Consider the following 26,631-nt stretch of genomic DNA (forward strand, 5'->3'; position numbering starts at 1 on the left):
CAAAAATATACACAATGATTATGTGAAGATGCACAATATGTATTAAAGTACCACTTAGCAAAACAATTTTGGTGTGCCATAGATCTTCTTACAAATTTAGACAGACCACAGTCCTCTATGAGCACCCATCCTTAGCGGGTGTGCACATCTCATCTCTTTCAGGTGCATACTGGTGGTTGACTCACTTTCCTGAGTATAGGTCATTAATATGGGAAACTGGACAACTGTTTTAAATTATACAGAAGACATGATTAGGCAGCAGGTCTCACAATGAATCTCCACATCTCTCACATTTCTTACAATCTAAACATTACAATGGCTTCTCTTCTAAGTGAATTCTCTCATGTTTAGCAAGTCTTGATTTCTGAATAAAAGACTTCCCACATTTTCCACATAAAAATGGCTTCTCACATGTGCGAGTTCTCTGATGTCGAACAACACTTGCTTGACAGGTGAAACATTTCCCACATTTAGGACAAATAAATGGCTTCTCTCCTGTGTGACTTCTCTGATGTCTAGCAAGATTTGATTTCTGACCAAAACATTTCCCGCATTCAAGACATGAAAATGGCTTCTCCCCTGTGTGACTTCTTAGATGATAGTCAAGACTTGATCTCGCCGGAAAATACTTCCCACATTCAGGACACATAAATGGCTGCTCTCTTATTTGAGTTCTCTGCTGGGCTCCTATGTGAGTTATCTGATGTGTAACAAGACCTGATTTCCGACCAAAGCACTTTCCACATTCTGGGCATGAAAATGGCTTTTCCCCTGTATGAGTTCTCTGATGGGAAATAAGATGTGATTTCCGACTACAGCATTTTCCACATTCAATACATAAAAAAGGCTTTTCCCCTGTATGAGTTCTCTGATGTCTAACAAGACACGTTTTCAGACTAAAAGATTTCCCACATTCTGGGCATGAATATGGCTTCTCCCCTGTGTGAGTTCTCTGATGCCGAATAAATATTGATTGATTGCTAAAGCATTTCCCACATTCAGGACATGAATATGGATTCTCCCTTGTGTGCGTTCTCTGATGTCTAACTAGAATGGATTTCATGCTAAAAGATTTTCCACATGTCAAGCATGAAAATGTGCCGTTAGCTCTGCAATTGCTCTCATGCAAAAATAGATTAGATTTCTTTTTAAAAGGTTTCTCACTAGAATTTTTTTTCCCACATTTCTGTTTAGCTCTTGTTTTACCAATCAGTAATTGCTTAGATGAAGGTTTCTTGTGACCAGCGGTATCAATGGATAGATCTCCGCTGTGAAGGACTGAGGGTACATTAGGAGTTATTGAATCATCTTGTGTGGTATTGTTATCTTCTGCTTCATGATGGGAAGATGAATGGAGATGTCCAAAGGAGTTGCTCATCCCGTCTTCCACTGGAAAATGAAACCAAATTATATTTTTGCAGCTTTTCTAAGACAATTGCAAGCCAGGAAATGTGATCACTACCATCTTCAATAATCTGTAGAATCCCCTGCATAAACACACTGATATAAACTTTTCCCCACCACATATTGGTGCAATGTGTCATTCTAAAACTACTGGTTGACTTGTTTCAGGATTAAGGGATCTCCTATCACTGGTGATTTCCTTTGCCCTTTTTTGTCAGAAATAGGTGAGGCTCATCTACTCTTAGACCCAGGATTCCTTGAGGATCAAGATCTACCTGCTGTGATCTTGGCTGCCTGGCCCTCCTTGGCAACTTCCTTCTTAGCTGGATCCCATCACTCTAGAAATCCTTTGGTCTCCTTGGATCTGCAAAACTGCCTTCTCCCCCACCATCCCCTGCTAGGCTTCCTGCAACATCTCCTGTGATGCTGGCCTGTACTGAATGAAGACTAGTTTGGTATAAGTACTTTACACATTTACTTTTTTTTTGCAGAGCCTCCCTCTTGTCTAAAAGGTTCACCTATTTTAAATTGCCTTTGATCTGTCTTTAGCTAACTGCTACCTTGATGGTCTTGTGATATGGAAACCAGTTTTAGTCTTTAGGACTAGGCCCTAATCTGACTGAATGCTTACATCCTGTACTACTGATCTCCCCTGCAAGGTGGAAACCTGTCTGAGAGGGCATATGGACAACCAGAGCACTCTGAACCGAAAAGGACGTCATAGGTCCACATACTACAGGTTCTTTGGCCTATCGTATCATGTGATAGGAGGTTTCTCTGAACTTCCTATCAATTGTCCTATTAATAAAGACATTTACAATCAAAAAAGATTTATGAAAGGCTCTTACCTTTCACAGACACTGAGATGGGTTTTTCAAGTCCGCTGGTCGTTTCACCAAAACTTTCCTGCAAGATGAAAGACATGAGAAAAATATACCCCGCTGCTAGTTCTTATTATGTCTAGGTGAAAATGAAACACTTCTAGAAGATATGAATTCGGCCACTTTCACACCAGAGGTTTTGCTGCATCCATCATAGATCAGCAAAAAAAGGTTCCATCATGATAATACAACCGGCTGCATCTGGATCCGGTTGTATTATCTTTAAAATGGCCATAACGGATCCGTCATGAACACCATTGAAAATCAAATGGGGGACAGATCAGTTTTCGATTGTGTCCAAGAAAACGGGTTCGTCCTCATTGACTTACATTGTGAGCCATGACGGATCCGTCTTGCTCCGCACCACATCGTAGACAGAAAAACGCTGCTTGCAGAGTTATTCTGTACGCGATGGGGAAGCAACCAAACGGAACGGAATGATTTCGAGTGCACACCGTTTCGTTCAGTTCTGTCCTTATTGACAATGAATGGGGACAAAACTGAAGTGTTTTCCCCTGATATTGAGATCCTATGACGGATCTCAATAGTGGAAAGAGAAAGCGCAGAAGTGAAAGTAGCCTTAGAGATGAGCGAATTTCTTTAAAAAAAAAGATTGGGTCCAATTTGAATGAATCACTCCAAGAATTCAATTTGGGTCTGAATCGATTCTACCTCAATTACAAGTGCTCCAATTGGCCTGAAAACTGGTATATCACAGGCTAAGGCTGGTTTTACACGGGCGTTGCGGGAACATGCGTAATTTTTCTGCGTGAGTGCAAAACATTGTAATGCGCTTTGCACGCGCGTGAGAAAAATCGGCATGTTTGGTACCTAGACCCGAACCTGGACTTCTTCACAGAAGTTCGGGTTTGGGTTCGGTGTTGTGTAGATTTTATTATTTTCCCTTATAACATGGTAATATGGGAAAATAATAGCATTCTTAATACAGAATGCATAGTAATAAAGGGCTGGAGGGGTTAAAAAAAAAAAAAAATTAAAAATATAACTCACCTTAATCCACTTGATCGCGCAGCCCGGCTTCTCTTCTGTCTTCATCTTTGCTGTGCACACGAATAGGACCTGTGATGACGTCACTGCGCTCATCACATGATTCATCACCATGGTAAAAAAGATCATGTGACGGACCATGTGATGAGCACAGTGACATCACCACAGGTCCTTTTCCTGTTTACAGCAAAGATGAAGACAAAGGAGAAGACAAAGGAGAAGCCAGGCTGCGCGAACAAGTGGATTAATCGCACCGCATCCGCACTTGCTTGCGATATTCAAGCAGCCCCATTCACTTGCGTTAAAAATGCACAATATAGAACATGCTGCGATTTTCACGCAACGCACAAGTGATGCGTGAAAATCACTGCTCATGTGAACAGCCCCATAGATATGAATGGGTCCGGATTCAGTGCGGAAATCTCGCCCGTGTGAAAGAAGCCTAAGATCTCCTAGGACACATATTATTTCTCTTGTGTCTTTTTTATTTTAAATAATGTCAGAGTGACACTGATCTGTATAGCTCTGGCTATTTGGGCCGGCATCTGCCTCCAATACGGGACAACTATTGGAATGTTTTTAATTTTAAAAAGCATAACACATGTGACGGCACAGTGTCTTTTTAAACTTTTCATACATTTGGATGCTTTATTGACAGTGTTAAGAAGCAGCCGTCGCATGTGTTATGCTTTTTAAAATTAAAAACATTCCTAAAAATTCTCCCATTTTTGGGAGCAGCAGTGCAATGAGAAACCTAAAAAAAAAAAGCAGGCAACGTGCAGCCATTTAGGGGTAGTAGTAATGGCACCAGGAGGAGCAGGAGCTGCAGTACAGTATAAAACACCATGAACAGGCAGGCAGTCACATCGCTGGGCTGATCATAAATAGCCAGCAATGCCTGAATTATTTTGACAAAGCTAATGCTTGTTGTAGCAGAGACAGCGGGAGAGTGGTAACTTAAATTTTGGTGAAGGAATGGAACTGCACTGCAATTACCACAACTAAGTGGTACAGCAGCAACTGCACTGACAGCAACTTAGCCACATGGGAGTTCAGTTTGCACACAAGCTATTTGCTGGTTGCGAATAGATTTCCCATGGCCACACATTCTGTTATCGATGTCTCATGAGGGAACAGAAGACAAGGAGGAGTATGAGCAGGATAAGAAGAAGCTGCTGATAAGGTCACTGTACGGGATGTGGCCTGGGTGTCACCAAGAAGACTGGGAGAAAGAGGACAGACTTTATCGAATGCTGGCCAGTAGGGGTGGGCGATATAGGCGATATAAATTTGTGCCACGATATGGATTTTGTGCATATCGCCTATATCGGAGCGGCAGTTCAGATCAGAGTCCCAGCAGTGTCCTGGCTGCCATGGTATGTCAGTGAGCAGCACTGACGCCGGGCGCTCCTTCTTCTGTCTGTGCGGCGCATTGCTAATGCTTATAGCTCACGTGCGCCGTGGCCGCCGGGCACTCCTTCTCATAGGTCTGTGCGGCACATTGCTAATGCTATAAGCATTAGCAATGCCCCGCACAGACAAAAGAAGGAGCGCCCGGCGGCCACGGCGCATGCGAGTATAATGCTGCTCACTGACATACCATGGCAGCCAGGACTTCAGTAGCGTCCTGGCTGCCATGGTAACTGATCGTAGCCCCAGCAATACACTGCTGGGACTCCGATCGGAACTGCTGCTGCCACCAATGATGTGGGAAGGAAGGGGGCCCCTGCCACCAATGATGGTGGGGAAGGGGGACCCTGTGGCCACTGCCACCAATGATTAATACTGGGGGTGGGTTTGAGTTACCAGAGGGGGCTGATAAGAGGGAGAGGCTGGGGGGCACATGAGAAGCTGGGGGGCACATGAGAGGCTGGGGGGCACATGAGAGGCTGGGGAGCTGATCAGAGGCTGGGGAGCTGATCAGAGGCTGGGGAGCTGATCAGAGGCTGGGGAGCTGATCAGAGGCTGGGGGGCACATGAGGCTGGGGGGGAACATGAGTCTGGGGGGAACATAAGAGGCTGGCTGCCATGGTCAGCTCCCTGCTGTTGTGTGCACAAAGCACAGGGCAGCAGGGAGAGTGTAAAGTCCTATTCACCCTAATAGAGCTCTATTAGGGTGAATATGACAAGGGTTCTAGCCCTTAAGTGGGCTAATGGTTATTAAATAAAAAGTAAAAAAAATTAAAAAAGTTTAAACCCCCCCCCCAAATATAGAAAACAATATTGCATATCGCACATGCTTAAAATTATATTGCAATATAGATTTTAGGCCATATCGCCCACCCCTACTGGCCAGTTCTATTTCCCCACTGGATTTGGTGACGCCGTTTGGTGACGCCGTCTCATTGCTACATTGCCTCCACTCTTTATTGCAGCCACGCCATCACCCTTCTCCTCTGATGCCGCCTCCTCCTCAGCACACAGATCCCGCTCCCATGTCCTGTCCAACACAAAATCATCATCATAGTCCTAACCCTTCCCGTCACTTTTATTAGAAAGTGATATGTCAACATGGGATCCTTGCCCCCACCGATTCCCTGTTCTGGGTTTGCCTATTTGTCACACTGTCGCCACAGCTACTATTGCTGTTACTGTCACTACTACTTTTACCACCACCACCAAAACAGCTATGCATTGGGTCCTCCGCCTCTGCCTGAACTTCCTCCTATGGCAGTCCTAACTGACACTTCTCACACAAGTCATTAACAGGAAGACTATTTGGATTATCTTCCACAGCACATGGGGTTTTGTTGCCTCTTTTTTGGAAACAAGAAGGTCCCTCATTAGAAGAGCGCAATTAAGAGACAGAGATGATGCAAATGAAAAGAGTCTCTGAAGCTGCAAGGAGGAGAGCAGGGGGAATGCTGTGACTTCTAGCTCAATGGAACATTGTAAGAGAGAAGAAGCAAAAAAGAGGTTAAGGGTACAAGATGTTATGGGCGAGTATATACCCCTGAAAAAAAGCAAGAAAAAAGTGGGGAAAAAGTACCCCAAGGGTACGGCGCCAAGTGGGTGGATGAATAATCTATAGTGCTATATAATTCAGGATTCAGAAAGGCGGGAAAGGCTGCACAAGTGGTACTAGTGTGTCGGAACCGATACTCTGGTAAATATATAGGAACAAAAGGGAAAACGAGTTCAATCCGCAGGATGGGTAACCCCACGTTTGAGCCGTAACAAAAACCACCTTAACAGGCGACAATCCCTATATCTATGAGTGGTCCTGGATACATGTAATACATTTCCTAGGTGTAGATAATATTAAGTGGAGTATAAACCAGAGATAGTTTAGTTAATAATCAATTGGCCCATGGCTCTAAGTGAGAATTAAAGATGTCACAAATGATCTACTCACTTCACAGGGGGGGATGTCCGTCGGATAAAGCTCAAGACACCTTTGGACAGAGCCCCCCTCGCCGGGTCCGCTTATGGTATGATGGGAAATGATGGCAGCTGGGTCGTCAGCATCTGAACAATTCCCTTTTATTGGACAAAGTACGGCACTCAACGCGTTTCGGGGATCGCACACCCTCTTCTTCAGGAGTAGTACAACAATAAAACAGTAAAAAAGCCAATAGTTCTCATTGTCAGACTCAGAGGTGAAAATTGACATCAGCCTGCTGTGGCTGAGAGGAGGAGTGAGCCATCCAATCCACAATCTCATCCTCTTTGTCTTCTATAATATTCTGGCGCCTACTAGAAGCAAGGGAGAACTGTGGTCTGCTGCTACTACTACTACTAGCCGGGCGGCTGGTGCTGCTAATACTGTTTGCACTACTACAGCCACCCACATTCTGAATCGTAGATAACGAGGCACAGGTAGTGGAAGTGCTCATTAGTACAGAAGGCCCCGGGAGTGGGAAGTACAGTGCTAAGTATTACATACCGCACCCTGGTCCTCTTCTCCTGGCGTCAGCTCTGCATTCTGTTCTGACACAGGTTTCAGGATACAGTGTGCGGCACGCGATATGACCCGACACTGACATCAGGACACAGTGCAGCGCCAGTGCCCGGATACAGTGCTGAACTAACAGCGGTGCTACCTGGAGGAGGAGAGGTGAGGTTTTTTTTTTTGTCTGGTCTGAGGTCTGTGTTTAAAGGGAACCGGTCATCAACTTTATGCTGACCATACTAACGGCAGAATAAAGTAGAGACAGGCGAGTTGGTTCATAGGAAAAAGGTCAGATATTAATGGAAACACCACCTAAATGGTTCGGGCACAGCATGGGGAGGATGTCTGGATGCATCTTGAACTCCCAGGTCGTTGCTGGGAATGATGTTGTCCGAGTAGTAGGCCACTTTTACAGACTAAAATATATGTTTTTTTCGGTTTTGTGTTATTGTCAGAGGAAAAATTGTTAGGAAACATTCTTTCCTGTATAGTTACTTGTATATAAAGTGCAAGTGCTGCCAAAAATTACAAGGAAGAGGCACTCTGATACAACCTGTATATCACATAAAGGAGGGCCTCATTCACATTGTGGTACAGTTGTTCAGGTAGTGGGACTCCTACACTTATAAAGCCTCTGCACTAAGTGAAAGGGCTGCCAAAAATTACAAGGAACTGGAACTCCAATACACCCTTTGTTACACATAATGGAGGGCATCATACACACCCTTGAAAAATTATGATTGAGGGCCTGCTGGTGAACTGACCTTGTAAAACATTATATGCGAGGGTCTGCAGGTGAGCTGACCCTGTAAAACATTATATGCGAGGGTCTGCAGGTGAGCTGACCCTGTAAAACATTATATGCAAGGGTCTGCAGGTGAGCTGACCCTGTAAAACATTATATGCGAGGACCTGCAGAAGAGCTCAGCTGAGCCTCTAAAAAATTATATACGAGGGCATTATATGCGACAAATAAGCATGTTGTTATGATGGAAGAGGAGGAGCAGGATGAGAAAAGAAAGATTTTACAATAAACCCTTTTTTGTGGTGGAGGGGGTGCATGGAAATACAGTGCATTCAGTACATTATAAATAACACATTTAAAGTGCCTTTATTGTTCAGCCGCTTTCCTCTGGTGGAGTCGAGAAGTCAGGGGCAATCCAGGCCTTGTTCATTTTTATAAGAGTCAACTTGTCAGCTTTATCTGTTAAAATGCCACCAGCAGCACTAAATCAGTGCTCCAGACAAAAAAAAAAAAAACTAGTAGCCATTGGCTCCTGAACTGAAAAATTTAGTCGCCAAATTAAATTTTTAGTCGCCAAATCGAAACCGAATCAAAATGTTGGTATCGTGACAACGCTACGCCGATCAGATCGGCGTAGGGTTGTTTCGATACCAAAATTTTGATTCGCTTTCGTCACCATAAAAAAGTATTACGATACTCAATACCGCGCAAAAAAGAAATAAAAAAAAACACCCAAAAAAGCAGCGTGCATTTCGCATTTTATGAAACGTTCGGCCGATAATAGAACAGTCCTATCCGATTTTTTGGCGTGACAAGGTGACAAAAAAATGGCGAATGCTCATCGCATAGGAGATATTTTTTTATTTAATGGTTTGTACTTTTCGGACGCAGCGCTATGTAATATGTTTATTTATTGTTTATATATTTTATATGTAAAATTGGGAAAGGGAGGATTTAAACTTAATATTTTAGGGTACTTCCACACTAGTGTTTTTCATTTCCAGCATAGAGTTCTATCCTAGGGGCTCCATACCAGAAAATAACTGATCAGTTTTATCCCCGTGCATTCTGAATGGAGAGTAATCCGCTCAAGATGCATCAGGACGTCTTCAGTTCAGTCTTTTTGACTGATCAGGCAAAAGATAAAACCGCAGCATGCTACGGTTTTATCTCCGGCGAAAAAAAGCATGTGCAGACCGGTAAAAATGTGTAAAAAGATACAAAACGGATCCGCCTGTCCGCATGACAAGCGGAGAGATGGATTCGTTCTTGCAATGCATTTGCGAGACGGATCCACATCCGGATGCGTCTCACAAATGCTTTCAGTCACATCCAAATTAGCGGATCCGGCAGGCAGTTCCGACGACGGAACTGCGCGCCGGATCACACTACCGCAAGTGTGAAAGTAGCCTTAGGGGCTGGAACCCTTGTCCTATTCACCCTTAGGCCCCTTTCACATGGGCGAGATTTCTGCGCGGGTGCAATGCGTGAGGTGAATGCATTGCACATGCAACGCAGGCCCCATGGAATATAAGGCTTAGTAGAAGGTCAATATAATAACCATTATATACACCCCAGTAAAATAAACATTGGTCACCACAGGTCCTGAAAAAAGAACAGGAGACCGGCAGCTACGTGATTAATTGGAGGAGGGGAGTTAATTTTTTATTTTTTTTAACCCTCATTGGCACTGCCCACTGCGCCACCAATGTTTATTATACTGGGGTGTTAGGGGGGTGCACTGCGCCAATGTTTATTATACTGGGGTGTTAGGGGGGTGCACTGCGCCACCAATGTTTATTATACTGGGGTGTTGGGGGGGGGGCGCACTGCACCACCTATGTTTATTATACTGGGGTGTTGGGGGGGGCGCACTGCGCCACCAATCAAGATAACTGACCTGTTAATACAAATACAGGAGGCGGGAGCCGGAATCAAATAGCCGGCACCAGACCTCTATGTCAGGGAGCTGCGAGCCGCGGCAGTTAACCCTTCAGGTACCGCACCTGAAGGGTTAACTGCAGCGGATCGCAGCTCCCTGTCATAGAGGTCGGGTGCCGGCTATTTGATTCCAGCACCCGCCTCCTGTATTTGTATTAAAAGGTCAGTTATCTTCATTGGTGGCGCAGTGGCCACAGCCCCTCCCCTCCTCCTCCCGTCTCTCTTCGTATTGGCGGCGGCGGCAGCACAGGGGAGAGGGAGAGACTCTTTCTCCACTGCGTTGCTGAGAAGAACATCGGTGGCGGGGTAGAGAACTATCAGCTCCTGTGCCTGCCGCTGTATTCAACTGCAGAGCTGCGGGTCTAGTCGCAAATGGCGACAAGGCTAAAAAGTCTTGTCGCCATTTGTAAAAAGTCGCATTGGAAACCATTTTGGTCGCCATCTGGAGCCCGCTCAGACAAAACGCTGGCGACAGGGCAGGCCAGCACCTCCAAGGCGTAGAGCGCCAGTTCGTGCCACGTGTCCAGCTGTAGTTGTAAGGCACTGAGGGATCATTGAGGATGCTGACACGGTCTGGTATTTACTCCTTCACCATCTTCCAAAATAGGCCGCGCATCAGGGTGAGGGTGCTGGCGGGGTGTCATGAAACTGTCCCAGGCTTTGGAGAGTGTTGCCCTGCCTCTGTTGGAACTGCTGTGCTCCACTTTTCACCCCTTCTCGGTTGCCCAAAGAACTATGGACTCTGCCGCCAGTGTTGTCAGATGGGAATTTCAATAGGTGGATGAAGAACACTGCGCATCAGAGACTCTTGACTTAAGTTGCTGCTGATGGAGCTGGTAATGCTCCTGCCCCCCCCCCCCACCCCCACCACCAGCAGCCATAGCAGTGAAACGTGAGCACAGAGGGCCCTGCCGGTCAGACCTTCGTGAGGATGGGTTATGGCGTACATAAGCAGTGGCCAACTTACGATGTCTCGATAGTAGTTCAGTTTATTCTCCCTCTTATCGGGTGAAAAGAAGGCACCCATTTTGGACCGGTAGTAAGGGTCTAACATGGTGGAGAGACAGTAGTTATCCCTCTGCCGAATTGTGATAATTCGGCTGTACACAAGCAACTGAGCATGCATCGGGCCATTTGCGCAAGGGACTCGGAGGGACTCCCTGCCTCCATCTCCACTGCATACTGCCACAGTGTCTTGGGGTCATCTGCCTGGTAGGGTTGTTTTGATACCAAAATTTTGATTCAGTTTCGATACCATAAAAAAGTACTGCGATACTCGATACCATGTTAAAAAAATAAAAACGCCCCAAAAAGTCGCGTGGGCTCCGCTTTTTATGGCACGTCCGGTCCATAATCAAACAGCCCGATCCTATTTTTTGGGGGGACAAGGTGACTGGAAAAAAAGAAAAAAAGGCGAATCGCGCAGTTTTTCCTTTTTTTTTTTTTTCCTTTTACAGCATTCACCGCATAGAATTTTTTCTTTTTTTTTTTTAAAGTTTTCGGACGTGGCGATATGTAATATTTTATTTGTTTATTGTTTAAATATTTGATATGTAAAATTGGGAAAGGGGGTGATTTATACTTAATATTTTGGTGGTGTTTTTTTTTTTACAGTTTATTTAATAACTATTTCCCCCTTGGGGGCTAGAACCTGGGATCTTTTAATCCCTTGTCTATTTGCCCTAATAGAGCTCTATTAGGGTGAATAGGACTTTGCACAGGGCAGCAGGGAGAGTGTATAGTACACACAGCAGCAGGGAGCTTACCCATGGCAGCCAGGGCTTCAGTAGCGTCCTGGCTGCCATGGTAACCGATCGGAGCCCCGCAAATACACTGCTGGGGCTCCGATCAGAAGCTGCCACTGCCACCAATGAGAGGAGGTGAGGGGCTGTTTATAATACTGGGAACAGTTGGGGGGGGAGGGGGCACACTGCTCCACCACTGGAAGGAAGGGGTGAATGCATATACCCCCAAACGCATCTGGTGCCACATCCCCCGCAATTTGTGACCAGATACATTTACAAACCATCGACTGTAACCAACCCGGAAAAAAGTGGGATTCATCATTTTCGAAAGTTACCTACGCGATTTGACGGCTAACACAGAAAGGGACCGATACATCACTGGCCCACGTGTTGAACAGCGTGGCCTTCATTAAGAAAATAACTCCTGATACCAGAGTGTGACAACATCGCCGGCACAACGCAGGGAGTGACAATATCCCAAGGTTCGGTAAAGTCTGATTCGATGGAAGCTGGATTAAAAGGTAAACGAATAATCGCTTGCAAGCTGTTAAGTAGCGGGACGCCGCTACCCACAACCAATATTCATAGGAGGAATAGGCCCTGGTGGAATAAAGTAAGGAACTTTGAAGTTTCAATATCGATTACTAGTAGTGGATATCATTGACCTCCGATTTTATTGCAGTTCGATTTATTGCAGTTTTACTCAATTTTCATATTATCGAGTTATTGCTATTGGGATTGTCCATATTCGATTATATTGCTGCTATTTACCCATTCGATAGTATTTTGCTGCTATAGAGATATATTTACTGTTGTTACAAGCAGGTGTTTTTAGTAGTGGTGTATTTGGTTGAATATACAATGCTGCTATTCTTCCATTAATATATTTTTTATCTGCTATAAAGTTATCGACTATCTTTTTACATATGTTTTTTAGTAATATTCAGCATAATAAAATATTTATTGTATCTTTACATGGTCCTTGATTTCTGAGAGTGCCCTTGAAGCACTAATTAGTACAGGAGGACCAGGGAGCGGTGAATACAGCTCTCTCCGTGCTAGCTCTGTACTCCCAGCTTTTTGGTCTTCTTCTGCAGGTTCTGAGCGTGAGGATGTCGGTGTAATTTGTGACCTCACACTGTGCAACACCGGGTCACAGCACAGCAAGAAGAGCACTGAATCTCAGGAGGGGGTCTGGAACAGGAGAGGTCAGTTTTTTTTGACTGATCTGAGGACTGATTAACTTGGAGGTTTTATAAACCCTTTCCTGACCAAGGGTCATTGATGCCCCCGTGACCACGTCTAATTTTGCAAATCTGATCAATCTAGATCATGTGCAATTTTTATAGAGCAGGTTGTTACGGATGCGATGATATCAAATATGTCTACTTTGTTCGTTTCAGTTTTACATATTAAAGATTTTTTTTTTTTTATGTTTTTGTGCCTCTATTTTCTGAATGCCTTATATTTTTTATTTTTCTGCCGATCGTCTTGTGCAGGGGCTCGTTTTTTGCAGAAAAAGAGTTGAGATTTTTATTGGTACCATTTTTGGGTACATAGGATTTTTTGATCATTCATTATTACAGTTTATAGGGAAAGGTGACCAGAAAATTGGTTGTTTTGGAACAGTTTTTATTTATTTCTACAGCGTTCACCTGAGGGGTTAGGTCCTGTGATATAACGATAGAGCAGACCGTTACAGACGTGGCAATACCTATTATGTATACTTTGTCTTATTTATTTAAGTTTTACACAATAATTGCATTTTTTTAACAAAAAAAGTTATGTTTTAGTGTCTCCATTGTCTGAGAGCCATAGCTTTTTTATTTTTTGACCAATCATCTTAGGTAGGCGCCCATTTTTTGCGGGATGAGGTGCTGGAGAGATTGGCACTGTTTTTATTTTATTTTTTTACGGTGTTCAGCGGAGGGGTTAGGTCATGTGATATTTTTATAGAGCTGGTTGCTACGGACGCGGTGATACCTAATATGTATACTTTTTAACATTTATTTCACTAGGGGCATACAGCTGACACTCGCTGCTGATGGCGGACCTGCAGCCATCACGGATAGCAGGGGGATGCAACAAGGGGGAGGGGTCGAAATGGGGACAGGGCTGGCACAGATTGGGGCAGGGCCAGCATGGAGTGAACACGGCCAGAATATATGGAGCACAGTTGGCACACTCAGACACCAGGGAGCAGCTGGCAGGACATCAAGGGGCAGACAGGCCACATCAGGGTGCAAAAAGCGGGGGCACAAAGCAGGGCATGGAGCAGCAAGCGCCCGATTTCAGGCTCCGCTCTACAGAGTGCAGATCAGAGCCTGAAACCAGCATTTTTACACTGCCGCAATCCGGAGCGATCGCCGGCATTACTGGACTGTACACTGTCCGTGACAGTGGCAGTCCAGGGACAGAAGCTTTAATCCAAGCATTTTGAAGCTGAATGGGGTATGCGCACATTATTATTATTATTTATTATTAAAGCGCCATTCATTCCATAGCGCTGTACATATGATAAGCGGTGCACATACATAATACAGACAATTGCACTAATCATAAACAAGATGAGTTACAAACTGGTACAGAAGGAGAGAGGGCCCTGCCCGTGAGGGCTTACAATCTACATGGTATGGGAGAAGGACACAGTAGGTGTGGGTTAAGTTGGTCATGGCGGTATAGAGGCAGCAGGGTCACTGGTTGTAGGCTTGTCTGAAGGGGTGGGTTTTCAGGTTTCTTTTGAAGGATTCCACTGTAGGTGAGAGTCTGATATGTTGGGGTAGCGAGTTCCAGAGTATGGGGGATGCACGGGAGAAATCTTGAAGTCGATTGTGAGAAGAGGCGATAAGAGAAGAGGCGAGAAGGAGGTCTTGTGAGGATCGGAGAGTGCGTGTGGGGGTGTATCGGGAAAGTAGCTCAGAGATGTAGGGAGGAGACAGGTTATGGACGGCCTTGTATGTGTTTGTTAGTACTTTGAAGTGGATTCGTTGGGCAATAGGGAGCCAGTGAAGGGATTGGCAGAGGGGAGAGGCAGAGGAGTAATATGGTGAGAGGTGGATTAGTCGGGCAGCAGAGTTGAGGATAGATTGGAGGGGTGCGAGAGTGCTAGATGGAAGGCCACAGAGGAGAATGTTGCAGATGTCTAGGCGGGAGATAATGAGGGCATGTACAAGCATTTTCGCAGATTCAAAGTTAAGGAAAGCACGGATGCGGGAGATGTTTTTGAGTTGGAGGCGGCAGGTGGTGGAAAGGGCTTGGATGTGCGGTCGGAAGGAAAGGGCAGAATCTAAGGTCACTCCAAGGCAGCGGGCTTTGTTGACCGGGGAGAGTGTGCAGCCATTGATCGTGATAGATAGGTCTGTTGGGGGAGGTTGAACAAGATGGGGGAAAGATTATGAATTCTGTCTTATCCATGTTAAGTTTAAGAAAGCGAGAGGCGAAGAAGGATGATATAGAAGATAGACATTGTGGGATTCTTGATAGTAAGGTGGTGATGTCTGGACCAGAGAGGTAGATTTGTGTGTCGTCAGTGTAGAAGTGATACTGAAAGCCATGGGACTCTATGAGCTGTCCCAGGCCAAAAGTGTAGAGATTGAGAAGAGCAGGGGTCCTAGGACAGAGCCTTGCGGGACACCAACAGAGAGGGAATGAGACAAGGAGGTGGTGCGAGAGTGGGAGATGCTGAACATCCGGTCTGTGAGGTATGATGTGATCCAGGAGAGGGCCAGGTCAGTGATGCCAAGAGATGAGAGTTTGCAACAGAAGGGAGTGGTCAACAGTGTCGAAGGCAGAGGACGGGTCAAGGAGAAGGAGGACAGAGTATTGTTTCTTGGTTTTGGCTGTCAGTAGGTCATTGGTGACTTTGGTAAAGGCAGTCTCGGTCTAGTGGTGGGTTCGGAAGCCAGAATGTAGGCGGTCAAAGAGGGAGCAGGAGGAGAGGTGGGAGGACAGTTCTGAATGGACATGTTGTTCAAGTAGCTTTGAGGCATATAGAAGAAGTGATATGGGGCGATAACTGGACAAGGAAGATGGGTCAAGTGAAGGCTTTTTGAGGATGGGTGTAATGGTAGCATGTTTAAAAGCAGAGGGGAAGACACCAGAGTTTAGTGATAGGTTGAAGAGATGAGTTAGGGCTGGGATAAACACTGCATTGATGTTAGGGATGAGGTGGGATGGGATTGGGTCAAGTGCACAGGTGGTCAGATGAGATTTGGAGAGTAGAGTGGAGAGTTTTTCTTCTGTAATGGCTGAGAAGAGAGGAGAGGGTGCTGGGGGACGGAGAAGGGAGTTGAAAGTGCTAAAAAGTTGTTTAGGGCTGTGTGACAGGGAAGATATGAGAGATGAGAAGTAGGCCTGTTTTGCATCAGCAAGTGAGGATTTGAATATGAGAAGGGATTGCTTGTATGCAATGAAATTATCTTTAGAATAGCACATAGCACGTATATAGCCGTATGGCAGTCATGAAGGGGTTAACATGGGGGTCTTATTTGAGGTCTGAATGGGTGTGTTAGTAATATGTCGGGTCTGAGCTGAGGTCTGATAAAAATTATTATTACTCTTGTTTTCCTCCTCTACAACCTAGGTGTGTCTTGTAAGTCGAATAATACCGTTTTTCGAGTTTTTTAATACTAACATTTTTTAATAACTTTTTCTTTTCATCTCCATGTTCTGTCCCCATAACATTTTTCAGGTATATCTACGGAGCTGTGTAAGGGTACTGTAGAGGGAAGGGGTAGATTTATATTTTGGTGCCTCACAACCTGGAATTGACATGGATTGTTTAAGGATTTGCATAATTTAAAGGGAACCTGTCATCAACTTTGTGCTGCCCATACTAACGGCAGAATAAAGTAGAGACAGGTGAGTCGATTTCAACGGTCTGTCATTTTAAAGTTAAAAGTAAGTGGTTGCCGAGAACCAACATCACAATCATTGCAGACTGGGCCTGGAAAAGAGTCCCGGCCACGTGGGAAGAGTCATGGTTATTCATAAATTCCTGCTTTCCCCGTCCACCTGCTGATGATTGACAGTGTTCTACCTAGTTTTCTCCCTTTCTCTCTAGGAGAGAACTGCCGATCATCAGCAGATGGGGGGAGAGCAGGAGATTAGGAATAACCAGGACTCTTTTCCAGGCCCCGTCTGCAATGATTATGATGCTGGTTCTCAGCAACCACTTACTTTTAGCTCATGAAATCAGCATTTCTGTCAGTATTTTATGCTGCCCTCAGTGAGATCAGCATAAAGTTGATGACAGGTTCCCTTTAATTTACAGAATATGCCCACAACTATGAAGATGTTTTTTCTTTTTTTATTGTAAAGCAAACAACAAATAGGACAAAATAACAGAAAAAGTCAATGTGCATAACTATTCACCCCCCTAAAGTCAATACTTTGTAGAGCCATCTTTTGCAGCAATCACAGCTCCAAGTCGCTTTGGATAAGTCTCTAGGAGCTTGCCACATCTTACCACTGGGACTTTTGCCCATTCCTCCTTGCAGAACTGCTCCAGCTCCTTCAGGTTGGACGTTTGCGCTTGTGAACAGAAATCTTTACTTCTGACCACAGATTTTCTATTGGATTGAGATCTGGGCTGTGACTCGGCCATTCCAACACATTTACATGTTTCCCCTTAAACCACTCAAGTGTTGCTTTAGCCGTGTGTTTGGGGTCATTGTCCTGCTGGAAGGTGAGCCTCCGTCCTAGTCTCAGATCACGCACAGAGTGGGACAGGTTTTGCTCAAGAATATCCCTATATTTAGCACCATCCATCTTTCCCTCAACTCTAACCAGTTTCCCAGTCCCATCCCCCCAGCATGATGCTGTCACCACCATGTTTCACTGTGGGGATGGTGTTCTTTGGGTGATGTCATGTGTTGGGTTTGCGCCAGACATAGCGCTTTCTTTGATGGTTCAATTTTAGTTTCATCAGACCAGAGCACCTTCCTCCATACATTTTGGGAGTCTCCCACGTGCCTTTTCGTTTTTAGCTGAAAGTAATGGCTTTCTTCTGGAAAATCTGCCATAAAGCCCAACTTTATGGAGCATACGGCTTATTGTCGTCCTATGTACAGATACTCCAGTCTCTGCTGTGGAACTCTGCAGCTCCTCCAGTGTTACCTTAGGTCTCTATGCTGCCTCTCTGATTAATGCCCTCCTTGCCCGGTCCGTGAGTTTTGGTGGGCAGCCATCTCTTGGCAGGTTTGCTGTTGTGCCATGTTCTTTCCATTTGGTTATGATAGATTTGATGGTGCTCCTGGGCATCATCACAGATTTGGATATTTTTTTTATACCTTAACCCTGACTTGTACTTCTCAACAACATTGTCCCTTACTTGTTTGGAGAGTTCCTTGGTCTTCATGGCAGTGTTTGGTTAGTGATGCCTCTTGCTCAGGTGTTGCGGCCTCTGAGGCCTTTCAAAAAAAGGTGTGTATATGTAATGACAGATCATGTGACACTTAGATTGGACACAGGTGACATCATTTCACTAATTATGTGACTTCTGAAGGTAATTGGTTGCACTAAAGCTTTTTATGGGCTTCCTAACAAGAGGGTGAATACATACGCACATGCCAATTTTCTGTTTTCTATTTCTAAATAATAGTTTTATTTATATATTTTTCTCATTTCACTTCACCAACTTAGACTATTGTATTCTGATCCATCACATACAATTCAGATTAACAAAACATTGAACTTAAGGCTGTAATGTAACAAAACAGGAAAAAAGTCAAGGGGTGAATACTTTTGCAAGGCACTGTATAGGCCCTGTATGGCCAGTATATATATTATCCCTGAATGGATAGTATGGGCTATATGCCCCAGGTTGAATAAATATATATATATATATATATATTTTTTTTTTATTTTTTTTTTAAATGCTGCCAAAATGTTCCCCCAACCACAGGTGCCCCCCCTTCCCAGCGGATTAATCCTCCTGCAGGAGCATACCAGCGAACCTGGAAATAGTGTCTAGTTGCAGGAACTTCAAAAGACAGAGGATCAATAGAGATCCTCTGACTTTTGATAACATCTTCGGCAAGGCGGGAGATGTTTTGCATTACAAAGACAGGGGAACAAAGAGCTCCGCCCTTGTATGCCATGTACCTCTGGCGCCAGAGATGCACAGTCCATGGACACCGGGGCTGGTGCGGTGACGTCACATCACTGCGCCAAGTCACGTACGCGCCTGCAGCATGGGAGGTTCGGGAGCAAGCGCTGCTGGGTTTAAATAACCCGGCAGCACTGCGATCAATGGGAGGACAAAGGAAGGAATGACAGAGATGGACCGGGCAGCCCCATTGAAGGAGGGGAGTTGAGCCCTGCAGCCCGCTACAAGCAAGGATTATCCCCTACAACGAGCAATAACCCCTGGATGGTTGAGTATCCCCAACCCTATACCACCAACGTATTTAACCCCTGCATTACACCACCAAGGCATTAATCTTTTATTCCCTCCTGCCATACCCCGGTATCATTAACCCCTGATAATATTACCCCAGTTATACATCCCTACAATATTAACCCACTGAAACCAATCCATTATAACCCTGTCATTAACCCCTGCCCCAACAATCCCTGATTTGCTGCATATATCCCTGGCCTGCACTGTATTAACCCTTGCAGTGCCAATCCCTGTAGCCCACAGCTACATCCCTGCCTATACCCCTGGCATCGTATTAACTTTTGCAGTGCCATTACCCCTGTAACCCTTTATACCCCATAGAGACAGTGTGTAGCCAGGTGGGTGGGTGCTGCTATTTACGTGTGTGTATGCAAGTGTATTTTTAGATAGTTTGTGGGATGGAATTGTGATTGTGTTGTGTTAGTGTAGTTTAGTTGTATTGTAGTGTTTGTCTATATGTATATAGTGTATATATATTTATAACCAGTGATATAAATATAGCGTAAATAATTGACTGTAGACGTGTTATTGTTTTAATAAATATTTTATTGTTTAGACACAGTTTATAGTCCTTTTGTCACCGCTATAATAATCCGACACACGTAGTTCAGAAAAAAGGTAGGGCAACCAGATAGTTAGTATTTAAAGTATAAATAGGCTCAACAAATGACTCACACCTATTTATTAATAATTAATATTCCCTTTAACAGGTATTGTCACACTAGCGTTTAAGTTTTCCGGTATTGAGTTCAGTCATAGGGGCTCAATACCGGAAAAAAAACGGTTCCGTTTTTTCCCCGTTCATTCTCAATGAGGACAAAACTGAAAAAAACGGAATGCTCTAAAATGCATTCCGTTCCGTTTAGTTGCGTTTCCAGAAAGGAGGGCAAACAGCAACATGTTGCATTTCGCTTTTCGTCCTGGGAATATAGATCCTGGGGACGGATCAGTTTTCTGCCACAATAGAAAACGGATCCGTCCTCCATTGACTTTTAATGGAGTTCAAAATGGATCCCTCTTGGCAATGTTAAAGATAATACAACCGGATCCGTTAATAACGGATGCAGATGGTTGTATTATCAGTAACAGAAGTGTTTTTGCTGGACCCTACCGGGAAAGTAGCCTGAGAGCTAATTTTTTTGAGGGACGATCTGTAGTTTTTATTAATACCATTTTGTGGTATGTTTTTTTTCCCATTATACCATTCGCCGTAAGGGATGAATATTTTTTAGCTTTGGTGTTATCGGATGCAATGATGTCTATATTTTTGATTATTTATTTTTATTTTAATTTAGGGTAAAGGTGGGTGATTAGAATATTTGTAATTTAAAAAAGCTTTTTTTTTTTTTACTTTTTTGGGGCCCCCAACGTGCAATCATTAGATATTAAGTATTGGAACTTTAGCCATTACAGAAAACAAAGATCAGTATATGTCAATAAATGCTGCCATCTGCATTGGATTATACATGTAATATTGATCTTCTCTGGTATTTTAGTCGCGGGCGTAAAAGTCCCACGTCAATGCTATTGTTCTTATCACCTGATACTTGTACCATTGTAACTTGCCTTATATCCCAAATATGATCTGCTACTATGATTTGTAACCCCCTTTCTTTGAAAACTTAATAACTTAAAAAAAAGAATATACATGTAATAGTCCTAAAAGCCTTCTACAGCTTCTGGCCTATTACTGCTATGGGACGCCTTCCCTGATTTCAGCCAGGGAAAAGTGTTCCTGCCCAGAAAGCGCGTGCTTCTGGGTTTTTTACCTCTCAGATGCCGCGGTCACATTTGAACACAGCATCTGAGGGGATTAAGGTCTGTGAACGGCATTATCACTGATCACAGACATTAGCCCCGTATGTCTGCTGTATGGAACTAAAAGCATCCGGCGGCTAAGGCACTTGTTCCGGAGCAGACACCATCTTTAGAGACCCGACATCCGCCGTACATGTATGGCGGATGTCAGGAAAGGGTAAAGGGAACAGTTTAGGGGCCATTTTTCTGCTGACAAGTTCCATTTAATTACAATTTATACAATCTTTTATGACACCAGAAACCATTTGCAAACAACAATAACATGAAATACAGCATACAGTATACTCCACTGCTGCTGGGGGAGGTCAGTAGACGGAGCGTACAGTATACTCCACTGCTGCTGGGGGGGGGGTCAGTAGACGGAGCGTACAGTATACTCCACTGCTGCTGGGGGGGGGGGTCAGTAGACGGAGCGTACAGTATACTCCACTGCTGCTGGGGGAGGTCAGTAGATGCAGCGTACAGTATACTCCACTGCTGCTGGGGGAGGTCAGTAGATGGAGCGTACAGTATACTCCACTGCTGCTGGGGGAGGTCAGTAGATGGAGAGTACAGTATACTCCACTGCTGCTGGGGGAGGTCAGTAGATGGAGCGTACAGTATACTCCACTGCTGCTGGGGGAGGTCAGTAGATGGAGAGTACAGTATACTCCACTGCTGCTGGGGGAGGTCAGTAGATGGAGAGTACAGTATACTCCACTGCTGCTGGGGGAGGTCAGTAGATGGAGAGTACAGTATACTCCACTGCTGCTGGGGGAGGTCAGTAGATGGAGAGTACAGTATACTCCACTGCTGCTGGGGGAGGTCAGTAGACGGAGAGTACATTATACTCCACTGCTGCTGGGGGAGGTCAGTAGATGGAGAGTACAGTATACTCCACTGCTGCTGGGGGAGGTCAGTAGACGGAGAGTACATTATACTCCACTGCTGCTGGGGGAGGTCAGTAGATGGAGAGTACAGTATACTCCACTGCTGCTGGGGGAGGTCAGTAGATGGAGAGTACAGTATACTCCACTGCTGCTGGGGGAGGTCAGTAGACGGAGAGTACATTATACTCCACTGCTGCTGGGGGGGGGTCAGTAGATGGAGAGTACAGTATACTGCACTGCTGCTGGGGGAGGTCAGTAGACGGAGAGTACAGTATACTGCACTGCTGCTGGGGGAGGTCAGTAGACGGAGAGTACAGTATACTCCACTGCTGCTGGGGGAGGTCAGTAGATGGAGAGTACAGTATACTCCACTGCTGCTGGGGGAGGTCAGTAGATGGAGCGTACAGTATACTCCACTGCTGCTGGGGGAGGTCAGTAGACGGAGAGTACAGTATACTCCACTGCTGCTGGGGGAGGTCAGTAGACGGAGCGTACAGTATACTCCACTGCTGCTGGGGGAGGTCAGTAGAAAGCTCCATTACATCAGTCTATAGAGGATTTGTAGAAACCTCAGCTTCACCTACCTGATGATCCAGTGGGATATTTGGTTTCTCCTCTGGACAGTCCTGGGAATACTGAGGACTGGGACATCTCTCTGGTGGATTTCTCTGCCTGGATCCATCTGTAGGAAAAACACACAGTGACTGAATACATTGTCTACATCCAATGATGAGAGAATCTGTGATGCCGGCCGGTCCGTGGCTGCTGACATCTTCTTGTTCCTTGAAGGCCGTTGGAGCGTTTACCCAATTCCCTGCTCCGGTGGTCCATACCTGTTGACATTTCATTGTTCTGTCCACAGCGTGCTGATCTGTGGCCAGCTCTTGGCCTGCAGTGGCTTTGTCCGCCTGTAGGGCATGTGCTTCTTCTGGTTCTTAAAGGGCCAGCATGTGTGGCCCTAATCTGTCCACTCTATGGCTAGACTCCCTGGGATATTTAAGGCACCCTCCCCTGTGGAATGGTGCCCGAGTAAGAGGTTAGAGTTTCTAGTTTCCTACCAAGGAGATCCACTCTTGAGTTCAGTTTCACATTTACACTGCTTTCAGACAAGCGAGAGTGACGCTGAGGACTCACATCGCAGCACCCGTCCTGAACTTCCAGCACTGCCAGGGTCGCATAGCTTTATATTGATTTATGATGCTATGTAACCCTTAGAGGTCTTTAATGTATTGAATAACACTGACATAATGCTATCAGTGTTATCCAATACGTTCCAGAACTGTAAGGCCCCTTTCACGCGGGCGAGTTTTCCATTCATTTCTATGGGGCTGTGCACATGAGCGGTAATTTTCACGCATTACTTGTGCGTTGCGTGAAAATGGCAGCATGCTCCTCTTTGTGCGTTTTTCACATAGCGCAGGCCCCATAGAAATGAATGGGGTTGCGTGAAAATCGCAAGCATCCGCAAGCAAGTGTGGATGCGGTGCGATTTTCACGCACGGTTGCTAGGAGACGATCGGGATGGGGACCCGATCATTATTATTTTCCCTTATAACATGGTTATAAGGGAAAATAATAGCATTCTGAATATAGAATTCATAGTACAATAGCGCTGGAGGGGTTAAAAAAATTATTTAACATTTTTTAACTCACCTTAATCCACTTGTTCGCGCAGCCGGCATCTCTTCTGTCTTAGGCCTCATGCACACGGCCGTTGTTTGGGTCCGCATCCGAGCAGCCGTTTTGGCGGCTCGGATGCGGACCCATTCATTTAAATGGAGCCGCAAAAGATGCGGACAGCACTCCGTGTGCTGTCCGCATCCGTGGCTCCGTTCCGCGGCACCGCAAAAAAAATAGAACATGTCCTATTCTTGTCCGCGATTTGCGTACAAGAATAGGCATTTATATTTCCGGCGCCCGTTCCGTTCCGCAAATTGCAGAAGGCAACTCGGGTGCCTTCCGTTTTTTTAGGATCCACGGTTTGCGGACTGCAAAAAAAGGCACGGTCGTGTGCATGCAGCCTTATTTTGTGAGGAATAGGACCTTTGATGACGTCACTACGTTCATCACATGGTCCGTCACATGATTAATCACAATGGTAAACGATCATGTGATGAGCGTAGTGACGTCATCAAAGGTCCTATTCCTCACAAAAGAAGACAGAAGAGATGCCGGCTGCGCAAACAAGTGGATTAAGGCGAGTTAAATTATTATTATTATTTTTTTAACCCCTCCAGCCCTATTGTACTATGCATTCTGTATTCAGAATGCTATTATTCTCCCTTATAACCATGTTATAAGGGAAAATAATACAATATACACAACCTTGAACCCAAACCTGAACTTCTGTGAAGAAGTTCGGGTCTGGGTACCACATTCAGTTTTTTATCACGCGCGTGCAAAACGCATTGCACCCGCGCGATAAAAAAAAAACTGAACAACGGAACGCAATCGCAGTCAAAACTAACTGCAATTGCGTACCTACTCGCGCAGGTTTGCCGCAATGCACCGGGACGCATCCGGACACGCTCGTCTGCAAGGGGCCTAAGCGTTACATAGCATCATAAATCAGTATAATGTGACCCCGGCAGTGCTAGGAGGTCAAGACGGGTGCTACACTGAGAGTCCGGAGCGTAACACTTGCTCGTCTGAAAGCGGCCTTATTCACCTCTGCCTATTAACTAGATTTAACTTATTGCTGCCTGACCTGACCTCAGCCTGTTTCCAGTACTGACCCTGTGCTGCCTACTCTGATCTTTGCACTATTTACTGCATTACACAAACGCTCCCTGTCTTTGCTTGTCTTGTGGCTACAGTTCTGACTGATCCCTTGGGGCTTTTCATTGGTATCTCTTGATCCCAGTGGCTCAGCAGCCACTGAACAGAGACTGCTTCCAAAGGTAAACGTGAAAGTGTAGAAGCAGCACCTTACGGTCTCAAGATAATGCGTTGTTCAATGCAGCAGCCTAGCCGTAGGCCCTTGATCCATCAGGCCTTGGAATACGTATATGAAAAAGAAGATGGCTTCGGCAGCATGTAGCAGTATCAAAAACTTCTTTATTTGTACCTCCAGACACAAATGGCAACGTTTCGACTGTTCACCAGTCTTTGTCAAGCCTAATGACATCAGTGTTGGTAGGCATATAAATACCCCCCATAATAAAAAACACGCCCCACATTTAAATCAACAAAGCTAATCATTGTGATGGAATAAATCTGTACAGGTTGTTACTTACTGAAACCGGCATGGACTCCCTCCTCCTCATGTGCGCCACAGCGTGTTATTTACTCCATTGCGCAGCCGCGGCTCACCGGCTACACATGCCGGAAGTGTCGTCAGTTACCATGACTACGGCAGGCGTTGACGTCTCCGGCCAATAGATAGCCAGAAGAGAACATTGTCGTCATCATCTGCGCGACGCCCACGTGACACCCCACATGGTGCGCACAACCGTGCGTCAATCTCATGGGTCACATGGGCGGCGCAGCCAATGGAGACATAGTGCAAGTGTCGGAGCCATGGAAACCCCGACGCCGTGGACTGCGCAACTTGTCCTAAGGTGATGTGCATGATCCATATGTCAACATGCACACAATGGGTGGCTGGATGAACATTGTCAGATCAAGATCGCAACAATGATCACCACATTCTCCCTAACTGATGCCCAAATCAAACAGAGGTGGAGACCATGTCCGGCGTCGCATATCATTATGTATGGCACATATTTCAAAAATGACACCCATCAGACAATAAAAGGCATTATATCATACAATTATAGCAATCACTATAATGGGGATGTGTTATCACATATAAAAAAATTAATTATAACAAATTAATTAATGATGTCCCTATATTAATTAATGTGCTTCCAAAGGTAGTGACCTGGTGGTTCCCCTGCAGTGATGTCCATATGGATTAAAGGGTAAGGACCGTGGGGGGGGGGGGGGGGGGGGGGGGGACACACCAAATCTACATCCGCACTCTAATTCAAAACTGTTCTCTCCTCTACAGTCATGGAAGGTCTCCTCTTACCCGGTGATGTGAGGGACTGGTGATTCTCCATCATGATGTCTTTGTACAGATCCTTGTGTTCTTCTAAATACTCCCACTCCTCCATGGAGAAATAGACAGCGACATCCTGACACCTTATAAGAACCTGACAACACAAGGACACAGTTATTACCAGACCCCTCCCTTGGCGTTATTGTATAATGTCCCAGCATTCCCAGCAGCGCTCACCTCTCCGCTCAGCAGCTCAGTGATCCTGGTGGTAAGTTTTAGGATCTTCTGCTCATGTATCAGGGAATGAGGTGGAGGCTCGGTGATGGGGCTCTGGGTCCTGCTCCATCCTCCTGACACACGGGGTGTCACACACTCACCAGACGACTTCTTCACTACCTTGTAATCCTGTGTATGGGGAGACGCCGATCACTACAGAGATTCTAAGAATCCTTCACCTTTCTAGACATTTCCCTGTTTTATTACTAGAAATAAGAGTGATGTCATGTGAGACTCTCACCTCTCCAGTTATCAAGGAGATGATCACCAGGGTGAGGTCTAATATCCTTGCAGCCATGTGGTCTCTGTCCTTGTACAGATCCTTGTGTTCTTCTAAATATTCCCACTCTTCCATGAAGAAATAGACAGCGACATCCTGACACCTTATATGAACCTGACAACACAAGGACATGGTCATTACCAGACCCTCCCTTGGCGTTTATGTATAATGTGCTTGATGGATATGCACCTGTGACTATGAATATGAATGCGCTAGTCTAAATTTTCTTGTAGTATTGTATAATGTCTGAGCATTCCCAGCAGCGCTCACCTCTCCGCTCAGCAGCTCAGTGATCCTGGTGGTAAGTTCTAGGATCTTCTGCTCATGTATCAGGGAATGAGGTGGAGGCTCGGTGATGGGGCTCTGG

The 26,631-nt window shown here is 45.3% G+C and overlaps 1 protein-coding gene across 1 annotated transcript; it reads right to left on the reverse strand.

The window, feature by feature from the left end:
• Window positions 1-26,577, reverse strand: LOC122934805 (zinc finger protein OZF-like). Its single transcript, XM_044290506.1, has 5 exons — window positions 26,535-26,577; window positions 25,739-25,862; window positions 22,290-22,387; window positions 2,253-2,310; window positions 1-1,389 (listed from the first exon to the last, which is right to left on the reverse strand). The coding sequence occupies exons 2-5, from the start codon at window positions 25,821-25,823 to the stop codon at window positions 311-313; spliced, it is 1,320 nt and encodes a 439-aa protein (XP_044146441.1). The 5' UTR covers window positions 25,824-25,862; window positions 26,535-26,577; the 3' UTR covers window positions 1-310.
• Window positions 26,578-26,631: the final 54 nt, after the last annotated feature.

The sequence above is a fragment of the Bufo gargarizans genome, chromosome 4, assembly GCF_014858855.1.
Source record: "Bufo gargarizans isolate SCDJY-AF-19 chromosome 4, ASM1485885v1, whole genome shotgun sequence".
NCBI lineage: Eukaryota > Metazoa > Chordata > Amphibia > Anura > Bufonidae > Bufo > Bufo gargarizans.